Source organism: Biomphalaria glabrata, chromosome 18, assembly GCF_947242115.1.
Source record: "Biomphalaria glabrata chromosome 18, xgBioGlab47.1, whole genome shotgun sequence".
In the NCBI taxonomy this organism is placed as follows: Eukaryota; Metazoa; Mollusca; class Gastropoda; family Planorbidae; genus Biomphalaria; species Biomphalaria glabrata.
In genome coordinates, this window is record NC_074728.1 from 3,436,049 (window position 1) to 3,463,716 (window position 27,668).

The window sequence follows — 27,668 nt, forward strand, 5'->3', positions numbered from 1 at the left end:
ATGACAATAATATGGTGTCTTCGAGTCAGATTAACTATGATTAGTTTTAATGCAAAGGCTTGAGATGACAATAATATGGTGTCTTCGAGTCAGATTAACTATGATTAGTTTTAATGCAAAGGCTTGAGATGACAATAATATGGTGTCTTCGAGTCAGATTAACTATGATTAGTTTTAATGCAAAGGCTTGAGATGACAATAAAATGGTGTCTTCGAGTCAGATCAACTATTATTAGTTTTAATTCTAAGGCTTGAGATGACAATAATACAGTGTCTTCGAGTCCGAACATTAATATGGAGTGCAGTTTTTCAAGTGGCAACATAGCCCCCAGATTCAACCTACATATTTTGCCACAATCAGCGCAGACAGAACCATTGTCCGCCGGTGTTCAATTTCGATTCTCTTATCGCGACTACGTCTGTCTCAGAAGTGGATTTTCATTGGTCTCAAAAGTGTATCTCTTTGGTATAGTGTGTTTGTGTTTTTATGGTGACGGTGACAAGACGTCAGAGAATGGTTGTTGGCTATGGAGTGTAAATGATGCAAGATAAGGAGCACTGTCGTAAGTTGTCTTGAGCAGATGAGTCCAGAATGCCGAAGTGAAAAGACGTGGTTTTGTATGAGTTAGATATTGTTTAAATGTTTCTTGAGGTCCGAAAGTTACGCTGGGCAGGGCACGTATCCCGTATGGTTTTTTGTATTAAAAAGCTGCTTATTTGTATGTGCTATTTGGGCTGTTTTTGTGCTAAGGCGATAGGGTATCTAAAAAATTAAATAAATAAAATCAAAATAGGTGCTCAGGTTACTTTCGGTGTTCTGAAAACATTATTTGGTACCTTACAACAAGGATTCTTCTAAAAAAAGATTTAAAAAAAAAACAGCAGTTAACTTCCGGTCTGGGTTTGTTTGGGGTGTGTGTTTAACAATTCGACTTTAAAAAATATCGTCATTATTCTGAAAAGTAGATGCAGTGACTAATTTTTGGCTTACCGAATATTTAATTTTCGTATGTAAAATTAAGTCAACATAAATACGACTGACCCAAAGGAGCCGCCAACAAGGTTTGTGTAACAGAAACTCCTTATGACTTTTTGTTACATTATTTGAATTTCACTACCACATCATTCAAGTATGATTTCTTTCTCTTGTTCGATACCATACAAAATAATTAATTAACAATAGTTAATTAACTAAGTGGTTAATTTTTTTAAAATTATTCTTGTTTTGTCAGGTGAAAGAAATAACTTTGCAAACGTTCAGTTTGATCAGATATAGGGAGTGGGAATAATAACTTTGTACACAAATTTTTACTAGACAGAGTGAGTTGATATAAGCTTTGTAAAGACAGACAGAGTTGATATAAGCTTTGTAAGACGGACAGAGTTGATATAAGCTTTGTAAAGACAGACAGAGTTGATATAAGCTTTGTAAAGACAGACAGAGTTGATATAAGCTTTGTAAAGACAGACAGAGTTGATATAAGCTTTGTAAGACAGACAGAGTTGATATAAGCTTTGTAAGACAGACAGAGTTGATATAAGCTTTGTAAAGACAGACAGAGTTGATATAAGCTTGTAAGACAGACAGAGTGAGTTTATATAAGCTTTGTAAGACAGACAGAGTGAGTTGATATAAGCTTTGTAAGACAGACAGAGTGAGTTGATATAAGCTTTGTAAGACAGACAGAGTGAGTTGATATAAGCTTTGTAAGACAGAGTGAGTTGATATAAGCTTGGTAAGACAGACAGAGTGAGCTGATATACGCTTTATAAGACAGACAGAGTGAGTTGATATAAGCTTTGTAAGACAGACAGAGTGAGTTGATATAAGCTTTGTAAGACAGACAGAGTGAGTTTATATAAGCTTTGTAAGACAGACAGAGTGAGTTGATATAAGCTTTGTAAGACAGACAGAGTGAGTTGATATAAGCTTTGTAAGACAGACAGAGTGAGTTGATATAAGCTTTGTAAGACAGACAGAGTGAGTTGATATAAGCTTTGTAAGACAGAGTGAGTTGATATAAGCTTTGTAAGACAGACAGAGTGAGCTGATATACGCTTTGTAAGACAGACAGAGTGAGCTGATATAAGCTTTGTAAGACAGACAGAGTGAGTTGATATACGCTTTGTAAGACAGACAGAGTGAGTTGATATACGCTTTGTAAGACAGACAGAGTGAGTTGATATAAGCTTTGTAAGACAGACAGAGTGAGTTGATATACGCTTTGTAAGACAGACAGGGTGAGTTGATATAAGCTTTGTAAGACAGACAGAGTGAGTTGATATAAGCTTTGTAAGACAGACAGAGTGAGTTGATATAAGCTTTGTAAGACAGACAGAGTGAGTTGATATAAGCTTTGTAAGACAGACAGAGTGAGTTGATATAAGCTTTGTAAGACAGAGTGAGCTGATATAAGCTTTGTAAAGACAGACAGAGTGAGTTGATATAAGCTTGCAAAGACAACACAAATCCCTCGTTCATAACCTCATTTTACCTACTAAGTTTAAGGCCTCGATCTGCAGCCAGGTGAACCTTATTGACCTGTCCAGTGTTATTCTGACGGAGTCGTTCACAGCCACGTGATCCTTACACTTTGTGCCAGTCCTCTTCTTTATTTGAGTGTTACTGACATGTGCAGTAAGGACAGCGTCCTCTAAATAGGACAATGACAACATTTTTATAACGTTCGAAACGAAGAAAACAAACGAGTAGTTATTGAAGTCTTAAAATGGTCTGTGTTCATCAATTGAAAATAAATGATTTGTGAACTTTTAAGTCTGATGATGACGACATGTACATTCAAATGTCAAATATCTACAAAGGCAGATGATAAACATATTGTCTGTATTTATGGAAAGACGGTTGACAGCGAGTTTCATGTGGTCAGCTCATCGACCAACAGCATTTACATCTTAAACTCAGTAAAGGGCCCTTTTAGTTTTTTTTGTGTCATGCTAATCCCGAGGCTCATAAAACTAGTTCTCACCGTGACTCAAACTCGAGACCGCTAGGTCGGTAAGTCAAGCAACTTAACCCTCACACATCGCGGCATAGGTAGGCTCTAGGTGTTTAGTCGAGACCATACGTTATGGAATGCCTTGATACTGAGCTGCAACGTCACAAGCTGTGGGCAGTTTGGACCAATAGCTCGTTGCCACATCACAGGTCTGTACGACGTGGCAACGAGCTATGGGTCTAAACTGCCTACAGGTTGTGACGTTGCAGGTCAGTGTTGAGGCCTTCTATAATGAATTGTTCTCGGTTTAGCCATATCGTCTAATTGAAGAGGCATTTATTCAAATATTGTTTAATGAGGTGCTATCGTTTATCCATTTGATTAAATACAACTCTTTGAAAACACTACAAAAAAACAACAACAACAAAAGATTGTAATTTTTCTAATTTTGGTAGTGGGAACGTTAAAGACTCACTATACTGACACTTGTGTCCAAAGTAGCCATGCTCGCAATGAGAACCTTCAGGACAATTTCCATTAGGAGTACAGATCGACTTCAAGCAGTGGCAACGTATGTCACAGTGCAGGCCGAACCACATGTGGTGACAACCTGGAACACACGTTTGTGTAACTGAGTGTAATGGTGTGTGTGTGTGTGTGTGTGTTGTATTACATGTATGGGCGATGCTTCTCAGCTTTTAAATCTCACCTAGGTGGTAACGGGTATCTAGAGATCAAGTTCATTGCACTTGCGGGGATGGAAGAGAGCCCCCCAGCAACCTTGTCACTATCCACATACAGTTTCTCAAGAGGTCATTTTATGGCAAACATCCTACCGGCTAATATGGTACAAAGAAGGAATATGGGAAAACATTCCTGTTGCCTGTCTGTCTGGTAAAAAAGTGTGTACATGTTATTTCTCCCAAACCCATTATCGAATCAAGCTGAAACTTCGCATAATTATTCGTTGGCATAGACAAAACATGAATCAATAAAAACAAATAACCTGTTATTCAGTTAATTATTAGTAATTCATTATTTTGTGTCATAACAACAATGTAAACTAATCCTACAGTATTGACAGATATGGCTAAACTCCTTGGGTTTAGTTCTCTTAAATATTTGTTAACGCTTTTTCTCCTTCATGCATTTTCTACTATGAAGTCGATACTTTGAACAATTATTTATTGAATCTAACAAAACAGGAATCAATAAACAAAAAATACTCAAGTAGTCATTGATTATTGGTCATTATCTATTTTGTTTGATATCAAATAAGAGAAATAACTTGTGCATTATTGATATATATAGTTTTAAGGACGAAATTATTTCCCTTTGGAAACGCTTTGTTGTTGTTTTTGTAAAGGATAATTTATATTTTGCTTGCTTTTTTAAATGCATTTGTTATCGCATAGATTTTTTTAATTGTTAGTCTAGAACTATTACAAATTTGCGTGACTCCAAACTACTGGATACAACTACGCTTATTATAAATTTTATTATTATTATTATTATTATGTTAGAAAAGAACGAGTATTCATTTTCTGGAGCTGCCATTGTCGGGTTTCGTTAAAGGGAAACAAAATTCATTGTAGTCCCTTTATCAGTTTCCACCTAGTAATTCTCTGGTGATGTGGCAGGTCTGCAGCAGAACCGCCAACTGACAGCCAACGAGAATCTTCCTAGGAATGCTATGGGCCTTGAAGGTATATGTGAGGTCAGTAGTTATTATCCCCTCGGTTGATATAACAATGGGGGTATATTGATGTTTATCTCCAAGCCTAGGTTCCCATAGTTTCGTTGTTTTTCCAACTCAGTTTTTCTTAAATTATGATATAGTGGTACGGCGATGTGAATAATGGTAGCGGCTTTCTCTTTATTATCGATGAGCAGCAGATCAGGGCGATTGAAATCTACCGTTTTGTCGGTCAAAATAGGCCTATCCCATTACAGGAGATGATCAGTAGACTCGAGAACCTCTTGAGGTGAGTATTTATTATTATTATTATTATATTTTCACTTTATTTCGTAAATATGTATTGAAAGCCTTTACATAACTATTCAGAAAAATAAAGTTTATTTAACTTTACTCTAATGCGCAAGTTTGAGTTTTAAATTAAAACAAGTTTACCGTTCAACCTTGTAATCCCTGGGAAAGATTTATTTATGACTCGTCTGTTTCTATTACCCAAGAATATCAAAGGAGTCGAGTGGCCAGCACAACGACCTCAAGAGCGGATAGGTAAGGCATAACTTGAGTAGAGCAGTTTATATCATTGGAGATTGTGACTTGGAGAGATTCTGATTTATATTCCAAAAGTGTAACTAAAATATGTATGATATGTTAGACCTATTTTGGTTCTATAAGAAGAGATTATAAGATATTTAACTTTGACTGCTATATTATTATCCTAGAGAATAGGCACAATGCGTTACTTCCAAAAAAAATAATAATAATTACGTCCTATGCATTTCATGTGTCAATCTAGTCATGCATGTTAATCAATAACTTAAACTCTGCTAACTCGTTGGTTTTCCTGGCTGTTTCACGCAACCCATTCCATTCTCTAATGGCACTAGGGAAGAAGGAGGACTTCTATGTCATTATGCTGACGTATGGAATAAGAAATGTGCTTCTATCTGTGTGTCTTTTGAGTATTTTATAAGGTTTTGTTTTGTTTTACTATTTATAAATTTTTGTTCAGTGTTTTATGTAGTATTTCTACTTAAAGTTTTATACTTCTGTCCTGCGGTGTCCCTAAGTTTAGTGATTTTACTTATGGTGCTACTATAACCAAATTTTCGTTTGTTATCTTGAGTTCAGTGTAGTTTATTTAAGTTTTCTTTAGTAGAGAGGGGTCCCAAACAGAGGACGCCTATTTTAACAATGGCCTATTTGTGCTTTGCTTATACTAGAGGGTTGTGATCTAGAATTAATAGTTATGACCTAAAATAGAATGTCGTGACATGAGTTGAAGTCTGTTTACTTACCATTCGATGAGGTTTTCGACAAGTCCTCGTCAATCGCCCCATCGTTGTCGTCGTCTGGTAATTATAATTTACTTTCAGCTAACAAAACTTCTAGACATGGTATAGACTATTTTAACAAACATTATCTAAATTCTTTACATTAAATATTGCTCTCTATTCCTTTGACGTCTCCAGAGACGACCATGTTCTTTTAATAGGCATGTAGCTATACAGTGTCTTCCCATGGACCACCATTCCCTTTCAATTTCCCTTAGAAAATCAAGATGAGGTTTTGCTACTACGCTCTTGCGCACGCTCCATTTGGATTTTCCTGATAGTGAGAATCGACAACAAGGTCGCCACACTTTGTCATCAGTGTATTTGTGACAATGAGATGCCCTTGTACCTTAGAGAACTGATTACTCCGTATGTCCCCCAGAGAGCCCTGCGCTCAATGGACTCAACGCTTCTAGTAGTGTCACGTTTCTGCCTCAAAAGCTTCGGTCTGCGGGCTTTTTAGTGCACGGACCAAGGGTTTGGAACTAAACTCCCCATTGATCTCAGACAGATATGCTACACTACATTCAAGATGAACATTAAGACCTACTTGTTTAAAAACTTTTTTAGATTAGTTTGTTATTTTAGCTGTCGTGTTTGTGTTTGTAATGTTATTACAGCACCTTGAGCATACATTCTGTTTGTTAACAGCGTTTTATAAATACAATTATTATTATTAATCTTTCTAGTCCAGTGACTAGGGTCCTCGGCTCATATCTGGCCAGTAAAGCTTAGCTCTTCCACCCCTTCTTCCCCTCCCCACCCGCCCGAGATTTTATCCAAGGAGCTTAATTATGCCAAAGAGGATTAGTTTCCGTGGATTTTAGCGAGATGTCTCTCGTGTATTAGGAGTCGGAGCTGCTTGTTCAACTACAGTCCATAATATAGCATAGATAATAGTTTGGCTCCATTGACTTCTATTATCTTTGATACTATTTATAAACAATGGCATATAAAGCTATTAATGTACAAAGTTCGTTTGATCTCGACCAGTGCTTCAATTAAAAAGTTAAAAGTCCCCAGATCTTTGTAAAAGGTTAAATAGTGTAATGTTGAAGAATGCGAATGCTGTGGAATGCTGGGTTCGTGCTTCCTGGAGTCACACGTGACACGTAACCAACACAAATGGTATAGATTGAATAAATCCAATTTTGGCAGACAAGATCTAACATTTATTTAATTAAAACATTATTTTGCACACTTCATGGTAGTTACAAAAATGATCCAATGCATAGAATACAGTCGCGTCCGCATAACAGTACTAAAAGCAATGTCAAATATACTAAATCTTATTAAATGAAATTCGCATCACAGCGGGTACAATACACTTCAAAGTAACTACTTGACTCTCTAAGTTCAAAGAAAAACTATCAAAGTACGTGTACTGTCTCAAAAGACTACTGGCTTCAACTGCCCAAAAGATACTACTTAACTCAAAGTTACTTCTCCGCTCTCTAAGTCACTATTGTACCCACCGAATCATAAGCTACTAGTGACTGACTGAACTAAAAGCCAATTTAGTCATCCTTCACTTCCTGTTTCTATATCAGGAGTTTCACGTGTCTTTTCACCCTCTTCACCCGAGGTGAACATTTAACAGGCAATGTCAACCGAGACTGTGACAATCTTGCGATCTATGGAACAGATGCTGTAAAGGTCATATGATTCTGTGGCTCACTTTAACGAGGCTATTAAGTGGCCAGCACATACGTCAACCTTTCGCCAACTAATGTCCAGCCAAAAGATCTGGGTGGACTCAGGGGCGTCGTAAAGATCCCGAAATTTAAAAAAAATCCCATTCTTCGCCTGGATTTGAACCCGGGACTAGGATTTACATGATTACATTGTGAGTTTCTTACCTTTCCCATTTTTTATTTCTTCATCTACGAGGCCATCACAATCATTATCTATCTTGTCGTCCATCCGGTAACTATAAATCTCAATGCATTTTGTTATCTATTGAAGAATAAGAGAACAAAAAATAAAACAAGAAATACAAAGAAGTATACTTTTTTGAAAAACAAAGCTTATCTAAGGGAAAGAACAGCTAGTTACTGCAATTTACTTAAATTTGCAGGGGTTTAGCTTCCTTTCTTCTTTATACTACAAAATAAGTATTAAATGATTTAGTACTAAATGATGAACTGACTGGTTAATTTTTTGACTGATACGTGTTTTCTCATCAACTATGAATAATTGTGCAAAATTTTAACTGATCCGAAAACGGGAAATGGGAGAAAAAACATGTTCAAACTTTTTATTAGACAGAGTAAGCTGATAAAAGCTTCGTTGATAAGAGTCTAGAATATAATAAGCTATGAACTGCAAGCTTCCAATAACCACTATTCCAGATCACTTTATATAAAATGTTAATTTAAAAGGTCTGTTGCCAGGATACATGGCACTCAATACACGAGGCCCTGTCTTTCGGTAGTCTGAATACGGACAGTGTGAACATTGCGTTTCTTCTTCAATTCATTCTCATTATGTTGGAGCCTTCAGATGACTAGACCAATTAACGAGATGAACTGTTGGAGCCTTCAGATGACTAGACCAATTAACGAGATGAACTGTTGGAGCCTTCAGATGACTAGACCATATAACGAGATGAACTGTTGGAGCCTTCAGATGACTAGACCAATTAACGAGATGAACTGTTGGAGCCTTCAGATGACTAGACCAATAAACGAGATGAACTGTTGGAGCCTTCAGATGACTAGACCAATAAACGAGATGAACTGTTGGAGCCTTCAGATGACTAGACCAATTAACGAGATGAACTGTTGGAGCCTTCAGATGACTAGACCAATAAACAACGAGATGAACTGTTGGAGCCTTCAGATGACTAGACCAATAAACGAGATGAACTGTTGGAGCCTTTAGCTGACTAGACCAATTAACAACGAGCTGAACAGTTGGAGCCTTCAGATGACTAGACCAATAAACGAGATGAACTGTTGGAGCCTTCAGATGACTAGACCAATAAACGAGATGAACTGTTGTAGCCTTCAGATGACTAGACCAATAAACGAGATGAACTGTTGGAGCCTTTAGCTGACTAGACCAATTAACAACGAGCTGAACTGTTGTAGCCTTCAGATGACTAGACCAATAAACGAGATGAACTGTTGGAGCCTTCAGATGACTAGACCAATAAACGAGATGAACTGTTGGAGCCTTTAGCTGACTAGACCAATATGTGAGATGAACTGTGCAGTGGTTTCCAAATCAGGCAGCGCTCCATATGTGGTTTTCTTTCTATAAGGGTGTTTTGGGGTCAATGTCTTGTTCGGGCCTCTTGATAACGAATGCAATTTTGAAGGACATGGTCAGCATTCTCTGGTGACACTCCACAAGGGCAGATTTCTCTGGTTCCAAATTTTGGCTTCCTCACGTATTGTTGATACAGGAGCACCCCATGGGACCGTGGCAACGCCATTGTGGTACATTCTATATAGTATATAATATAAGATAAGATACCTTGTTAGGCGCTTCCGCGCTGTGTCATATGTAGATAAATGAAATGCAGGTAACTCTCAAATAACGAAATCACAGAACAAAGGCGAAAGACAAGAAAAAGTTAGTCGACGCTGATAGCGAATGCCGAACAAAAAGTTTAATCATAACGAAGGGAGCCGTCGAATGTCGTCAAGCTAAATCTCTACGTTCATAAAAAGCTGCCTCTCTCTAAGGTCGTCAAAAGTATTCTGTTTACATTTAACTATTCTTCCTCAAATCCCTAATTGTGCCTTAACCACCTAAATATCAATGCAGTAGTAATAGGGTAAACCTTGATCAACAGCATGCGTTTTGTGGGGTCTGCCACGGACAGTGACATACAGACGGTTTTAAAATGTTTTTTCGAGTTCAAAAAACGCTCGGAAATATTTTGAATACGTGATGCCTAATTTGATCCCTTAAGTCGAAGATGGTCAGTTGACATAAACAAAATACATTAGGGTCACTGAAAAAGGGATTCTTATCAAAGCGAGGGGGAGAAATGTAAAATTTAAAATTATGTAAATTAAAAAAATAAATTTTTACATACCCGCTGACCGAAACCAACGGGTGTCACGTGGAAGACATTGGAGGACAACCCGTAACTATAGCAACCAAACGGTTCATTGCTAATGCTAAAGATGGAATGCGCACCAGTCGACATCTTGATGTTTATTGTAAACCATCCGGCACCAGCGAACACCGGAGAGTGTTTTAGCCTGGGTAGAAGTATTAGAGTACAGACGTCTGCTACAGTTACTTTACTTACAGTTACTTTACAGGTTCTACAGTATTTTACTAGCTCATGCTTACAGGTGGGGGGTAGTGATAATATCATAGTGAATGTAACTACTATAAGTCGTGCCAAGGACACGACAGGCATTTGCAGTCAGACTCAGACATTTGAATTATTTTGAAGTATTTATACTAAAGGTGGCGACACAGATGGTAGAGAGTGGCACAGATGGTAGAGAGTGACACAGATGGTAGAGAGTGGCACAGATGGTAGAGAGTGGCACAGATGGTAGAGAGTGGCACAGATGTTAGAGAGGGCGCAGAAGGTAGAGAGTGGCACAGATGGTAGAGAGTGACTTAGATGGTAGAGAGTGACATAGATGGTAGAGAGTGACATAGATGGTAGAGAGTGACACAGATGGTAGAGAGTGACACAGATGTTAGAGAGTGACACAGATGGTAGAGAGTGACACAGATGTTAGAGAGTGACACAGATGGTAGAGAGTGGCACAGATGGTAGAGAGTGGCACAGATGTTAGAGAGTGACATAGATGGTAGAGAGTGACACAGATGGTAGAGAGTGACACAGATGTTAGAGAGTGACATAGATGGTAGAGAGTGACATGGATGGTAGAGAGTGACATAGATGGTAGAGAGTGACATAGATGGTAGAGAGTGACACAGATGGTAGAGAGTGACACAGATGTTAGAGAGTGACATAGATGGTAGAGAGTGACATAGATGGTAGAGAGTGACACAGATGGTAGAGAGTGACTTAGATGGTAGAGAGTGACATAGATGGTAGAGAGTGACATAGATGGTAGAGAGTGACACAGATGGTAGAGAGTGACACAGATGTTAGAGAGTGACACAGATGGTAGAGAGTGACACAGATGTTAGAGAGTGACACAGATGGTAGAGAGTGACACAGATGGTAGAGAGTGACACAGATGTTAGAGAGTGGCACAGAAGAATGCATGAGTGCACGAGACATGCATGCGATGGGGTCACCCAAGCGACTCTTCATCAGCATACTCTACCACAGTAGTTCTCAAACTATAGTCCGCGGACCTCCAGGGTCCCTCCGAGTCCATCCAGCTCTAATGAGTACCTGACATTAGTTTGGGAAAAGTAAAGGCGGTTGGTCGTGGTGCTGGTAACATAACACCCTTGTTGACCGTGGACCTTAAAAACAGATGACCATTATATCCTCTGCCATATAGATCGCAAGGTCTGAAAGGGGAACTTATTACTTTTAATAATCACGAGGGAGAAAGCACGAAGAAAGGGTCCTCAAAGAAAAGCTGGTTGGACAACGTAAATTAATGAACGGCCTATAGCTACAAATTGGCCCCCAGGACTGGCAGTCTTGTAACAGAGTTTTAAAGATGTAGGACTGAAAGGGTGAACATCTTTAGTTTTACTAAGTATTGATGTAATTTTAATTAAACCCACTAGCAACTAGTGCGTTGGAGTCGCTTTCTATGCACGTTGTATGACAAATAATGATCTAATTAATAGTAACAGTTGTTTTCGTAAAAAAAAAAATAGTAGTGGGGCGTCGCAAGCAGTGACGTAGCTAGGGCGGGGGGAGTGGGTCCAAATGTGAAAATCCCCCAGGGTTCCCACTTGAAGGGGCTCCCCAAATGAGTGTCCGAAATTTGTTTTTATATAAAATATTACGACATTATCTCATGTCATGATGTCGAATGTTAAAAAGGCAGGGTCCCTAAAGAAGTCAAGCTTAAACCCCCCACCCCCATCCAAACCCTTGCTAAACCACTGCACGCAATCATCCATTAAATTAGGGCCCCGCAATTCATAATGCCGGCCCTGTCTCTCTTGTTATCCCGTCAAGACGGAATGCTGACCTTGAAAGGTTGTGGCATTTGTTACGCGAACCGCAACAGTGCTCTTACAAAGAAAGTCAAGGGAGAGAATAGACGATACAAGAATGCCAGAATACTCATAAGAGTATTTATAGATGCTGTAGAATTTCCTTTTTCCCATTTGTCCCAAAATTAATACGCACATTTATTGTGGAGGCCCGTTTTGGTTGAGCCCTGAACGGCTGCCTGGTCGTGCGGTTTGCGCTCTGGACTGTCGTTCGGACTTATCGATTGTCCCGGGTTCAAACCCTGCCCGCCTCCAACTTCCCGTCGTCCTGCTGGAGGTTTGGACTAGGAAGTAAACTATCTTCAACTCTGAAGGAACATCCGAAACATGGAAAACATTTGACAAACATTTTACGGCAGCCCCGTTTGCAACGACTTAAATCCGGCCCTAAATTATTTTATTTACTAAGTTTCCATTTCATTTTTTTTTTAAATTCCATTTAAAACAAAATTGTTGTGTAACTAAACACCTCAAAATGCATACATACCCCAATAAAGATATGCCGTCCAGGTTTAACATCAGCTCTTCATGTGTCCTATACAATAGTACAATGTATTCTTGTACGTTTTCAATGCTATTGGACCTACGGGACAATAAAGCCAACTCGTTACGGGAGACACATAAGATAACATAAAGCTAGATACGCGTAAGCAGAAGGTATCATAAATTCCATATTGGCGAAGTTATTTCAAAGACAAAAATCAGGGTTTTCAAATTCAACCAGAATATGAAATTAAAATGTTGTTAAAACCTTAGTTAGACCAATATAAGAATATGCGACCTCCGTTTGGGACCAACTAAACTCAACGAAAATTGAAGATACTCAAAATAGAGCTGTCGGATTTATACAAACTTACTATTTCTATTGATCCGTTTGCGAGTCTATAGTATATGTAAAAGGCAGATCTGAATGTTTATCGTCTTGTTATTGGAAAACTACAATCTACTGTAGAGGGCTCGTAAAGTTGATTTGACAGTCATTTTGTACTAAATAAAGTATGAATAAAATGCAAAGTCGAATTTATTTCCTAACACAAAATCTTAATTTTTACTTATTATCCTTAACCCTACCAAGACTAGGCCCCGTGCAATCCGTTTCGCATAGGGCCCCGCAACCTGTAGGACCGGCCCTGATTCAAGCTAACCTGTAACTATGACGGACGAATAGCGAATGCGTCTTATGGCCAGGACATCGCCTTTACTTTCCCGATGTATGTTATTACCCATTAGAGTTGAATGGACTCAACCCCCTAAATATCCCACATTTCCAAATCTCAAAACAGGGCAGAGGATTTCTATTTTTTTAATATCAAGATCAACTTGAAATGGAAATGTAGATATTCCAACCAGCTGTTTACCCTGCCAGAGCCTGTCACACTCTCCGCTTAGCAATATCCTCAGCAATTGCAGGTAGATATGTATCCGTATCACTAAGCAGAAAGAATTTTAGGAAATAATTTTCTCATGAAAATTTGATTACTCTCTTTAGGCATTTAGAAAAGTGCCTTGATATTTAGGCTTTTTTGAAAAAAAAAAAGGGGTGGGGTGGAATCTAATTTCCCAGAGTTCACATAGCAAGCGTCCAAACTTCCTATCTCCTTCTGCACTCACATCCAGATGTAATGGGTGGTGAATATTTCTACTGGAAGAACCATTGACATCCCAAAGGGTTGGGTGTCGGTCTCGTTGTTGACCATCAACACCACTTGCACAGAATGCGTAGCCACCAGTCTGGCGCCTTGATTTCTCTCGAATGAAAGCTGATTAAAAAAAATATATAAAAATATAACCTAATTTAATTTAGTTTTAATTCATACTAACAGTGGCAATATTTTTTTTATATGAATTCATTAAATTAAAAGGCAGTAACATTGGGCTGTTAATAGATCTAAAGGAATTTCAGGGAACAAAGCAAAGACATTTTTAAAAGGCAGTAACATTGGGCTGTTAATAGATCTAAAGGAATTTCAGGGAACAAAGCAAAGACATTTTTAATGATGCGATCAAAATTGTTGTGAATATAAATAATCAAAACCTCAATGAGTGTATCGATTTAGAATTTAAGTTTATTTCTTCTCATCTGTCTTAGGACTTTCTCCGTAGGGGGTGCTGTGACAGGGGTGCTGTGACAGGGGTGCTGTAACAGGGGTGCTGTGGCTGTGACAGGAGTGATGTGACAGGGGTGATGTGACAGGGGTACTGTGGCTGTGACAGGGGTGTTGTGACAGGGGTGTTGTGGCTGTGACAGGGGTGCTGTGAAAGGGGTGCTGTGGCTGTGACAGGGGTGCTGTGACAGGGGTGCTGTGACAGGAGTGCTGTACACGAGTGCTGTGACAGTTCGAGTGACTTATTCCGGTCAGCAGCTTAGCAGGATATCAAAAGAAAGGCCGCTTCATTTTTTTTTATGTTGTCAAGTCAGACTTTCTTTGAACGATTCTTTCTTCCTGCTCCACCCACTGAAGTATGACCTTTGAAAGTGAGTCATGCCTTACTATACGATCGAAGAAACGTACAAATATGTAGAAGAACCATTTTAGCTATGTGTCAACCCCCCTTACCACTTAGCAATGTGTCAACCCCCTTACCACTTAGCAATGTGTCAACCCTCTTACCACTTAGCAGTAAGTCAACCCCTTACCACTTAGCAATGTGTCAACCCCCTGACCACTTAGCAATGTGTCAACCCCCTGACCACTTAGCAATGTGTCAACCCTCTTACCACTTAGCAATGTGTCAACCCTCTTACCACTTAGCAATGTGTCAAACCCCTTACCACTTAGCAATGTGTCAACCCTCTTACCACTTAGCAATGTGTCAACCCTCTTACCACTTAGCAATGTGTCAAACCCCTTACCACTTAGCAATGTGTCAACCCTCTTACCACTTAGCAATGTGCCAACCCCCTGACCACTTAGCAATGTGTCAACCCCCTTACCACTTAGCAATGTGTCAACCCCCTTACCACTTAGCAATGTGTCAACCCCCTGACCACTTAGCAATGTGTCAGCCCCCTGACCACTTAGCAATGTGTCAACCCCCCTTACCACTTAGCAATGTGTCAACCCCCTTACCACTTAGCAATGTGTCAACCCCCTTACCACTTAGCAATGTGTCAACCCTCTTACCACTTAGCAATGTGTAAGGGAACCACCTTAGAAGTATCAGCTTGCAGCTCTTCACAGCATTGAATACCTTTTCTTTGTCGGGTAATCACGGCCTGCATAGTTGGAACTCTTGTGTGATTTATTGTTTTTTTTTAACTTGGTTCTTCACAGCATAAGTCCTTATCTATTTTTAGATCATATTAACCCGCTATCATCAAAGGCAGAAAAATAAAACTTGACTCTTTATCTCCGTAATTACTTTCTGACATAATTGTTCATTTTTCACATTTGTGTATTCTACCCTGTCGTGATAAAACTTCAATAACATTTTTGTTTGTAATTGGAAATCGTTAGTTTTAGTATAGAATTATAGGAGAATGCATGCTCTTTTTATAAAACACAAAATAAAAACGTTTATGAAACCCAAAAATAATTTAATTTAAATGGGTCAAATCAACGATAGTATCGTTCATACGGAGAGAAAGAGTATACTTAGCAATACACGTATCAATGCAATAGAAAAGTCAAGAGGAAAGGAATGCCGTCAAAGTACAATTTAAAAATAAATGTATAATAAACATTCTATAACCAACATATCACCAGCAACCCAAACGAAATTAAATATCAATACAATCAGGGTCGGATTTAACTGAATGGAGGCAGAGGGCCCCTTCTCGTCTTCGTACACTAAGATATATGTTTGTAAGTAGATCTAAAAGCTGGTTGTGATTGTTCATTGTGGGTAAGGTTAAGAAATGTGGAGAAGTCAAATGGAAAAAAAAATCTATTTCTTTTTGGCTGGTGAAGTCGCATTTCCACCCACAGGGCTGCTGCATTCTTCGCGAGAGTAAATCCGGCCCTGAATAGACACCTTTTACCTACCCATGTCGGCTGAAAGCTCTCTACTGAAAACTCGGATGCATTGATGTCATTGAAAAATGAAACTTTCACGTTTCTGTAGAAGGTCGTGAGGCTTAGATTGTAATCGAAGGGTAATTTAAAGATGATGAACTCTTTGCCAAAGTAGTCTGGAACAGGCATCTCTGGTAGAAAGATGTCACGTGACTTTAGCCAAGGAAGAACCAAGACACGGGAGATAAGCCGTAATCATTTATTTAAGTCATCTCCGTGTGAATTGGTTGGTCAGGCGAAATAGTTTGGCCAGATCGGTGACCAGACCAAACTAGTTTGTGATTCACTGATTTAAAACTAAAAAAAAAAAAATTCAAACTACCAACGAAAGAAATATTACTAAGTATATTTCAACCTAACTACTCGAGTGTTATACTATGCCGAAGATCTTGTTTTCTTTCAAAATACAATTTGATTAATGAATCGATAATTTTATGAGTTATGAAAGGCAGTTGACCATTATTCCTTTCATCACAACACCGGATTGAAAAAGTAAAGAATGAGATCTTTTTCGCTACAGTGTAGTCAAGCATGTCATAGCTGGACCGAACAGGCTTCAGTAAAGGAAGGTTAATAGTTCAATTTTAACTCTTTCTCTCCTAATTGACGATGCCAACGTTGATTTGACCCCCATGAAACTAAAATGGATATTTTGGATTTATAAACTTTAATTTTGTTGTGTAAAAAAATGAGCACGCGTTCTCCTACAATGTAATACCAAATATAACATTCTCTGATAACAAACAAAAAAAAGTTATTGAAGTTTAATCCTAACGATTGCGGAGAGAAAGAGTTAAGTGAACACTTTTGTATCGCTACATTTGCACCACGATAAGTCGGAATGCATTTAGAAACATCCTCACTTGTATTCAGGGCCGGCTTTAGGCCACTGCAACCGCCCTACGCAGTGGGTCTTGCATTTTCATAGTCCAAGCGCTAATTCTAGGTGTAAATTATTAAGTTAAACCATTTTAACAATTATAATAAGGATTTCCGCGGCTTCCGGATTTCCAGGAGGTCTTGGAAATTTCATGAATATGCAAGATATAAGAAAAGTCCTGGAGATCTCCTGAAATTATTAAAATATCATGAAAACTCATAAAAATCTTAACAACAGACGTTTTGGGGTGTCATTTAATATAGAAACACCAATACTATGCGCGATAAAAAAAAACCGGCATTGTCACCTTTCAATTAATAAAATGTAATGCAAAGACAATTTTTTTTTTCAAATATAAAATCTTAATTTTCACTAATTATCCTTTTCCCTACCCTAACTGGGCCCGCGCAATCCATTTCGCATAAACTAGTAAAAAGTAAAGTTCCCTTTTCAGATCTTGTGGTCTATAGGGCAGATGACGTAAAGGTCATCTGTCTCGCATAGGGCCCCGCAAATGTTAGGGCCGGCCCTGTATTCATTGCTTAGCCGGTGTGTAATGCTAGTATTTGGGATGTAGGGTTCATTTTGCACGGAATACTCGTAGACCCACTCAAGAAAACGGCCCGCATTACAACGCTTCTCCACCACCAACGCAATTTTCTAGCCCACAAAATCTATGTCTCTTTCATTATTCCGACGAAGGGTCCGCAACCCCCTATTATAAAGAATACAGAAACACTTCTTAGGCCATCCAGTCTGGTCCTTGTATGTTCTAATGAAACGGTTGTCCTTGAATTCTAAAAGCGCATAGCCAGACCTGATACGCGTGCTACGCTACTGTTGAAATAGTTGGCTTACGTGTCTATAGTATATCGCTTTGAACACAAATCCATCAATAAAACGGCACGTATTACAACGCAACCACTCAGCAAACACACACACACACACTATTTTCAATGAAACGCCGAAATACAGTTTCTCGGTGCTTCTATATTCAGTGTATTGATGAGGTAGAATCAGTCATGTAATTAAATTTGGAATAGGTCTAGACTAACAATAATAAATCTATGTGATTAGAAATATTTTTTTTTTACCAATTGTTTTTTTTTGTTAAGCGCAATAGCATGCTTTTAGCTTTCTTGATACCCAATTATCCTATCAATTGACTGGACCAGTTGAAAAGGGGTTGGGGGGGGGAGAAAGAACCGGGTATCAAGGTAATTACTTTTTAAATGTATTTTCTTAAAGGACAGGCCTGAAATTGAGCTCGTGATCTAAAGCCTTCTCAAGCTTCTCAAGCCAACGCGGTAATCCTTCTATTAGTAAAGAGACGAGGAACATGGAAGATTCTACAGTTATGTATTGTCTCTATTTCATGTTTGTGTTCAGTAAAACTAAGACGACAATCTATAAAGGGGACTAATTCATCTCACTCTAGTCAAGTACAATTTTTATTTACCTTGTTTGAAATACCAAACAAAATAATTTATTTTAATAGTTAATTAGCTAATTAGTTCATTTTTTTAAAATAGATTCTTGTGCTGTCAGGTAAAAGAAATAATAGCTAGAAATTTTAGCTTAATCTGAGATTGGGTGTCGGAGAAATTATGTGTACAAACTTTTGGTCAGACAGAAAAACAAACAGACAGACAGACAGACAGAGAGAGTTGATATAAGCTTTAAAAAAAAGAGTTCATAATAGCTTTAGCGGAAAGAATTATTGTTTTGTACATTGAAATGCCTGTCAAATGCATAATTATTTTGTTTTGTAATTGCGAATACTAATTCATTTGTGATAAATTTAACTGCTATTTTTTAGATCTTAAAAATGACTTAGTTGTCCTAAAAAAAACACTAAAGTTTCCCTTTCAGACCTTGCGATCTATAGGGCAGATGATGTTAAGGTCATCTGTTTCTATGGCCGACGGTTAACGGGCAGGGTGTCATGTGGCCAGCACAACGACCAACCGCCTTTACTTTACCTAACTAAAGTCAAGTACCCAATAGAGTTGGGTGGACTCAGGGCCGCCCAAAAAAAATCCCGAAATTCAAAATCCCAGTCTTCACCGAGATTCGAACCCAGGACACCAGGTTCGGTAGCCGAACGCTTAACCACTCAGCCATCGTGCCTCCTTAGTTTTTCCTAGGCTTCACTTAAGTAACAACAGGTTGAATTTTCGTATTTCATCTTTCATGGCAAGTGAGACCATTAGTGATTAATGAGTGAGTGGCCACGACCCAGACAGATATACTGAGCTCGTTTGAAACAAACGCCCTTACCTATTGCAAAGTTCAAGAAAGGATTCTCTGTCGTATTGATAGCAGGGCAACTGCCCATTATCAAACCAATCTTGGCATTGCTGTAGATATGTGAACCTGTTTCAAAAATAGAGTCGCTTTGTTTTATTTATTTATTTTTTTACAATAGGCCTAACTCTATTCAATTCAGCACTTCATGGTACCTGGATTATGTAATTACTGATGAAAGAGTATAATTAATTCTAAATAATTGATTTGCCAAGTTGCATTAGTTGAGGAACAAACGTCAGATTGTTTGCAGACGGTTGCATAATATATATAGAACAATAAAAACAACACAAGATGCAGAAATTTTACAAAGAGAATTAGATGAATTACAGAAATGGGAATCAAATTGGAGCATGTCTTTCCATCTGGAAAAATATTAGTTTTTAAGAGTAACAATTTGAATTTATTCATGGTAAACCAGTAACACAAACTATATACGCAAAATACCTAGGTGTTAAAATAAACGAGAAACGGTCATGGAATCCCCATATTGATGAAACTATTTAAAAATGTCTTACTAAAAAACAATTAACTAACCTGTAACATACTAACGCTAAACGACATTTCATTGATCTGTTATATACTAACGCTAAAAGACAATCTACACACTTGTATTATAGAAACGCTAAAAGACTATTAACTCACCTGTTAAAGCAAACTCATCTGGAGATAAACAGTCAATGATGGAGAAATATCTATAGGAATATTTTAAAAAAGAAACAGCCTGTAATCAATATTACACGTCTTTTACAAGGCTTATCAACTCACTCTATCTGTATGTCTATCTGTATGTCTGTCTGTCTGTCTGTCTGTCTGTCTGTCTGTCTGTATGTCTGTCTGTATGTCTGTCTGTCTGTCTGTCTGTATGTATGTCTGTCTGTATGTCTGTATGTATGTCTGTATGTATGTCTCTCTGTCTGTCTGTCTGTCTGTATGTATGTCTGTCTGTATGTCTGTATGTATGTCTGTCTGTATGTCTGTCTGTATGTCTGTCTGTCTGTATGTATGTCTGTATGTCTGTATGTATGTATATCTGTCTGTCTGTATGTATGTATGTATGTCTGTCTGTATGTCTGTCCGTCTGTATGTCTGTATGTCTGTATGTCTGTATGTCTGTATGTCTGTATGTATGTCTGTATGTCTGTATGTATGTCTGTCTGTCTGTCTGTATGTATGTATGTCTGTCTGTCTGTCTGTCTGTCTGTCTGTCTGTCTGTATGTCTGTCTGTCTGTCTGTATGTCTGTCTGTATGTCTGTATGTCTGTCTGTATGTCTGTCTGTATGTCTGTATGTCTGTCTGTATGTCTGTCTGTATGTCTGTATGTCTGTATGTCTGTCTGTATGTCTGTATGTTTGTCTGTCTGTATGTCTGTCTGTATGTCTGTCTGTATGTCTGTCTGTATGTCTGTCTGTATGTCTGTCTGTATGTCTGTCTGTCTGTATGTCTGTCTGTATGTCTGTCTGTATGTCTGTATGTATATCTGTCTGTATGTATGTCTGTCTGTATGTCTGTCTGTATGTCTGTCTGTCTGTCTGTCTGTATGTATGTCTGTCTGTATGTCTGTATGTATGTCTGTATGTATGTCTCTCTGTCTGTCTGTCTGTCTGTATGTATGTCTGTCTGTATGTCTGTATGTATGTCTGTCTGTATGTCTGTCTGTATGTCTGTCTGTCTGTATGTATGTCTGTATGTCTGTATGTATGTATATCTGTCTGTCTGTATGTATGTATGTATGTCTGTCTGTATGTCTGTCCGTCTGTATGTCTGTATGTCTGTATGTCTGTATGTCTGTATGTCTGTATGTATGTCTGTATGTCTGTATGTATGTCTGTCTGTCTGTCTGTATGTATGTATGTCTGTCTGTCTGTCTGTCTGTCTGTCTGTCTGTCTGTATGTCTGTCTGTCTGTCTGTATGTCTGTCTGTATGTCTGTATGTCTGTCTGTATGTCTGTCTGTATGTCTGTATGTCTGTCTGTATGTCTGTCTGTATGTCTGTATGTCTGTATGTCTGTCTGTATGTCTGTATGTTTGTCTGTCTGTATGTCTGTCTGTATGTCTGTCTGTATGTCTGTCTGTATGTCTGTCTGTATGTCTGTCTGTATGTCTGTCTGTCTGTATGTCTGTCTGTATGTCTGTCTGTATGTCTGTATGTATATCTGTCTGTATGTATGTCTGTCTGTATGTCTGTCTGTATGTCTGTTTGTATGTCTGTCTGTATGTCTGTATGTCTGTCTGTATGTATGTCTGTCTGTATGTCTGTCTGTATGTCTGTCTGTATGTCTGTATGTATGTCTGTATGTATGTCTGTCTGTATGTCTGTCTGTATGTCTGTCTGTATGTCTGTCTGTATGTCTGTCTGTATGTCTGTATGTCTGTCTGTATGTATGTATGTATGTCTGTATGTCTGTCTGTATGTCTGTATGTCTGTCTGTCTGTATGTATGTATGTCTGTCTGTATGTATGTATGTATGTCTGTATGTCTGTCTGTCTGTCTGTATGTATGTCTGTATGTCTGTCTGTATGTATGTCTGTCTGTATGTCTGTATGTATGTCTGTCTGTATGTTTGTCTGTATGTATGTCTGTCTGTATGTCTGTATGTCTGTCTGTATGTCTGTCTGTATGTATGTATGTCTGTCTGTATGTAGGTCTGTCTGTATGTATGTCTGTCTGTATGTCTGTCTGTATGTCAGTCTGTATGTCTGTATGTATGTCTGTCTGTCTGTCTGTATGTCTGTCTGTCTGTATGTCTGTATGTATGTCTGTATGTCTGTCTGTATGTCTGTCTGTATGTCTGTCTGTATATCTGTCTGTATGTCTGTCTGTATGTCTGTCTGTATGTCTGTATGTCTGTCTGTCTGTTTGTATGTCTGTCTGTATGTCTGTCTTTATGTCTGTCTGTATGTCTGTCTGTATGTCTGTATGTATGTATGTCTGTCTGTATGTATGTCTGTATGTATGTTTGTATGCCTGTATGTCTGTCTGTATGTCTGTATGTATGTCTGTCTGTATGTCTGTCTGTATGTCAGGTTGAAATCTTGTGCAATTAGTCCTCCTACATTTCCTACTCAAATTTAGCGCAACTATACAACTATAGCTGGGGAAATCCTCGCACTCATCCTACTAAATCGGCTTATGCAACACCTAGAACATGGTCAACAACCAGAGAGAGAGAGAGAAAGAGATAAAGGGTTCGCTACATTTCTGCGAGTGATTCGGACGATAATAGTTAAGACACAAAACATCTTATAATTAATAATATATTTTAAACATAAGCCCCAAGGGCGTGGTAGATTTGTTGTTAGGCGCTTGGCTTCCTAACCTGGGGTCCTGGGTTCGAATCTCTGTAAAGACTGTGAATTTCGAATTTCGGGATTTTTAGGGCCCCACTGAGGTCTTTCCAACTCTAATGGGTACCTGGCTTTAGTTGGGGAAAGTAAAGGCGGTTGGCGTTGAGCCGGACACATGACACCCAGCTCGTTGAACGTTGGCCAAAGAAACGACTTTAACATCGTCTGTCCTATAGACTGCATGGGGGAACTTGGCTTTATTCACCTTTTATTCTTTGTTTGGTGCTCTTCAAAACTTTTATTGTGGAGTTTCCATAAGGAGACACTCGAGCGATCTTCAGCCATGGCGATAAGAAAGCCCTGATGACTAAAACAAAATAAGGAAAAACATGAAGATCTCACAGAGAGCAAGAACAACGTGAAAAAGAAGTTTAAAAAAAAAATCAAAGCTTATATTAAGGGTAGTTGTATCACATAGCTTGGATCAGTCATGTAATTATATTGGTAATATAATAGCCTTACAACAATAAATCTGTGCGATTACATATATTTTTACCGATTGGCTGTGGGACAAATAGCATGTACTAACTTTAAAAAAAAATGACTATAATATGACGTCGCTACCCCAAGTCAAAATAGCGCGGGTGACACAACCTTGGACCTGATCACAGAAGACTCGAGAGAATGTAAAAATCGAGAATTTCCGGTCTAACTCTGAAGACTAGACCAGAGTTTCTCAAACTTTTTTTTAAAGCTTGTTCACTGACCTCTAAGTGAATGTACCAGATACCGTTATCTATAGGGCAGATGATCCTAAGGTTGCTTATTTGGCAAATGGTGAACGAGCAGGGTGTCATGTGGCGAGCAAAACGACATATCGCCTTTACTTTCTCTAACTATTCTCGAAATTCAAAATCAACCACTTAGCCAGAGCGCCGCCAATTTAAACCAATAGGAAATAATCCAACATCTAATATATAGTGTTACACTACATTTTCTCCAAACATTTTCTCCAAACATTTCCTTCAAACATTTTCTCTAAACATTTCCTTCAAACATTTTCTCTAAACATTTTCTCCAAACATTTTCCCCAAATATTTTCTCCAAATATTTTCTCTAAACATTTCCTTCAAACATTTTCGCTAAACATTTCCATCAAACATTTTCTCCAAACATTTTCTCTAAACATTTTCTTCAAACATTTTCTCTAAATATTTTCTCCAAACATTTTCTCCAAACATTTTCTCTAAACATTTCCTTCAAACATTTTCTCCAAACATTTTCTCCAAACATCTTCTAGTAACATTTTCTCCAAACATTTCCTTCAAACATTTCCTCCAAACATTTTCTCCAAACATTTTCTCCAAACATCTTCTCCAAACATTTTCTCCAAACATTTTCTCTAAACATTTTCTCCAAACATTTTCTCTAAACATTTTCTCCAAACATTTTCTCTAAACATGTCCTTCAAACATTTTCTCTAAACATTTTCTCTAAACATGTCCTTCAAACATTTTCTCCAAACATTTTCTCTAAACATGTCCTTCAAACATTTTCTCTAAACATTTTCTCTAAACATTTTCTCTAAACATTTTCTCTAAACATTTTTTCTAAACATTTCCTTCAAACATTTTCTCTAAACATTTTCTCTAAACATTTCCTCCAAACATTTCCTCCAAACATTTTCTCTAAACATTTCCTTCAAACATTTTCTCTAAACATTTCCTTCAAACATTTCCTTCAAACATTTCCTCCAAACATTTTCTCCAAACATTTCCTTCAAACATTTCCTCCAAACATTTTCTCCAAACATTTTCTCTAAACATTTTCTCCAAACATTTTCTCCAAACATTTTCTCTAAACATTTCCTCCAAACATTTTCTCCAAACATTTCCTCCAAACATTTCCTTCAAACATTTTCTCCAAACATTTTCTCCAAACATTTTCTCCAAAAGTTTGAACTGTCCATCAAGAAAAAAAATGCTGCTATAGATCAGTGCTTCCCAAGCTATTTCCTTAAAGGAATACTTCGCACATTCTGAATATCTAGCGGAACACTTTGCTTTTTTTGTTTATTCACGTGTTGGACTACTAATTATTCCAGTAGTTCGTGGGTCATCTATTCAGGCAGTGGCGGCCGGGGTGTCAAAATCGGCCGGGGCATTTCTACACAATCAGGCCCATAAATTGCATATTTTATAATGGCCATCCAATGCTAGGCCTCCCAGTCTTCAAAATCTCTATGTTACGTTTGAGCATTGACAACTGTACACGGTAAGATCTATATTTTTGATAGGAAGTATAGGCCTAAAGTTGCTTTTTAATCTGTAAGTTCGTAGCCCCTAAAAGGATGACTCCTACTAGATCTATTAGTATTGTATACTGATGTAGGTTATATTATTATTTCACAAAATTTGTCAGATTACAATTTGTAATGATTTTTTTTAACACGACGCATCGAGGGCCGTTTTATTAGAGTACTTTAAAACCTTTAACAAGTTAATGCATAGTTGCATCTATGTGGTCCTTTCACTGGCCCTAAAGGCCCATTAGCCCGAATGCCCATATAGCCAGTCCGCCCCTGTATTCAGGTCTCGAGGTGCAATAGGGTTCCGCGGAACACAGTTTGGGAAACACTTCTATAAATAAAGGGCACAACCTTGAATAAGGAGGTTGAAGGTGTGTCGTTTTTCTAGCAATGTTAGTTTAGCTTTAGAAGTATTATAATTGTATTTCTTTTATGTAATTAAAAGTTTAATTTATTTTAATTGATTTTGCGGATTACACGGTTTGGACGTTATATTCCTGGATTTTTTAAAAGATTATATCAACTCACTCCTGCTGTCTGTCTGTCTATTTGTCTGTCTGGTAAAAAGTGTGTACACGTTATTTCTCACACAACCATTCTCAGCTCGAACTGAAACTTGGCACAATATTCCTTGACATAGACAATACATGAATTAATTAAAAAAAAAAGTAAACCAATTAGACAATTAATTATTGGTAATTCATTATTTTGTTTAATAGAAACAAGGGAAACTAATACTTTAGTATTCACAGATATGGCTCAATATGTTGGGTTTCCCTCAAGCATTCTCTGATCAAGTTGATACTCTAATTTAATTATTTATTAAAGCTAACACAAAAATGAAACAATAAACAAAAATACTCAATTAATCAATTAATTATTAGTAATTTATTATTTTGTTTGATATCGAACAAGGGAAATAACTTGTGCATTATAGTTGGGTATAGTTTTGATGACTGAGTTCTTCCCCCTTTCTTTTCTTTTTTTTTTTTCAAAAAGGATTATTTTGGGTATATTTCGCTTGTTCTGTTTTATTTACTTTGATGCCAAGTTAAATGGGCGCGACGAACCGCCGAAATACATTTGAACTTAAGAAAAAGACCTCAACTGAGGACAACAATAGACATGCATAATACATTACACATGACATTGAAATCATAGATTACCAACTCGAAACAAGCAAAATAAAAAAAATAAAAAACGTGTTTAAAAAATTGTTTTTAAAGGAAGAACTGCACATTTATAGCCATATATTTCAATACTCTAAGATGTATTTCCTTTAATCAGTATCAAACTAAATGATTACCACTAAATATTTCATTTACTGGGTAAATTTTTCGATTGATTTATGTTTTGAGAGAGACTACCAGAGATGTAGTGAGCACAACATGCGCCCGGGGCAAGAAACTTTATTGGCGCCCGACTCTCATGAACATCACATAAAAACACAGGCTTATAAATAAAAAAGTATTTAATAATAATATAATACTAATAACCTAAGAATGTATGCCATAACCGAGAAATATCTAAAAAAAAAAAATAATTTTTTTGTATGCCTCTCTGCGTGTGGCGCCTCCCTTAAGTTGGTGTCCGGGGATATTGTGCTACCTTTGCTCCCCCCCCCTAACTACGCCTCTGGAGACTATGGATAATTGTGCAAAGTTTCAAATTGATCCGACTAAGGGAAGTTGGAGAAATAGTTATATAAAAATGTACCTGACGAACAGACAGACAGACAGAGTTCATATAAGCTTTATGAGGAGGATAACTAAACTATAGTACAATGTTTTTGTTTGTAACAAACTATGACTACTTTTAGGTTCAGACTACTCACCTATAAGTCACCAGTATATACTTGCTTCCGTAGCGGCTAGTTGGTATCGCTAGATATGTTTCACTATATTCCTTTAGTCTTATGTATATAATGATGGATATGGGCCAATTCGATAAAACCTTATAGACGTCATTCCACTTACCGAGAGTCCTGTAATACACCGCCAAATAGTCCAATTAAAACACGGTTTGATAAATTAAGATACATTTACCTGGTTTACCATATTTGATATATTTACCACAATGATATATTAACCCTTTCACTGCTTACTAAATGCTGGGTCGGTTTTACAATGAGCAAGGCCCAATTTAATAGATGCTTGCGAGACCCCTTTTACTTTTTTTTTATCACAGTAACAACTATTTACTAGTAATTAGGTCATTATATTAACATTTACTGTTCAATATGCATTGGAAGCAATTCAAAATTGATAGGCGACGGTTGCTTAATTCAAGTTGCGTCACTCGTTCGATACACAAAATATTTTAACTCTTTTAAGTCCTACATCATTAAAATCTTGTTACGAGAGCCATGACTGATAGTGATATGTTAAGTGTGAGGTTAAATTACCATCTCAATAAATTAAATCCCACACAACTCCCCTCTTTGTAGACACTGCGCCCACCCTCATGAAACCGTAAACCATATCCTTTTCGAATGCCCCTTCCTAATCCACCTTAGGCAGACCCTACTACCACTACAGCCCAACATAACCAACACCCTGTACGGCAGTGCTGAACAACTGAAAAGAACAGTACACTATTTTTTTCTTGGCACAGTCTGTAAAAGAGCTGACAGCTCAGCAGCAATAAAGCTGGCCAGAAGAAGAAGTAAGGAAAGGGGCGGGAAAGAAAGCGATATCTTAGTGAATGCTTAAATCAACGCTTTTTAAATACATAAAAATGGCTTCTCCTAAACGAA

The 27,668-nt window shown here is 37.7% G+C and overlaps 1 protein-coding gene across 1 annotated transcript in view; it reads right to left on the bottom strand.

Annotated features, from left to right (window-relative positions):
• The window catches only part of LOC106070690 (uncharacterized), a 50,047-nt gene that overhangs the window by 11,813 nt on the left and 10,566 nt on the right, over positions 1 to 27,668 (bottom strand). Inside the window, exons 5-16 of the mRNA XM_056016757.1 lie at positions 26,748 to 26,897; positions 22,871 to 22,972; positions 19,962 to 20,011; positions 19,290 to 19,385; positions 16,100 to 16,260; positions 13,725 to 13,873; positions 12,601 to 12,696; positions 10,033 to 10,201; positions 7,844 to 7,940; positions 5,949 to 6,002; positions 3,433 to 3,567; positions 2,500 to 2,654 (exon numbers count right to left, since the gene is read on the bottom strand). Coding sequence (XP_055872732.1) covers positions 2,500 to 2,654; positions 3,433 to 3,567; positions 5,949 to 6,002; positions 7,844 to 7,940; positions 10,033 to 10,201; positions 12,601 to 12,696; positions 13,725 to 13,873; positions 16,100 to 16,260; positions 19,290 to 19,385; positions 19,962 to 20,011; positions 22,871 to 22,972; positions 26,748 to 26,897 — 1,414 coding nt within the window. The remainder of the gene's footprint in view (positions 1 to 2,499; positions 2,655 to 3,432; positions 3,568 to 5,948; positions 6,003 to 7,843; positions 7,941 to 10,032; positions 10,202 to 12,600; positions 12,697 to 13,724; positions 13,874 to 16,099; positions 16,261 to 19,289; positions 19,386 to 19,961; positions 20,012 to 22,870; positions 22,973 to 26,747; positions 26,898 to 27,668) is intronic.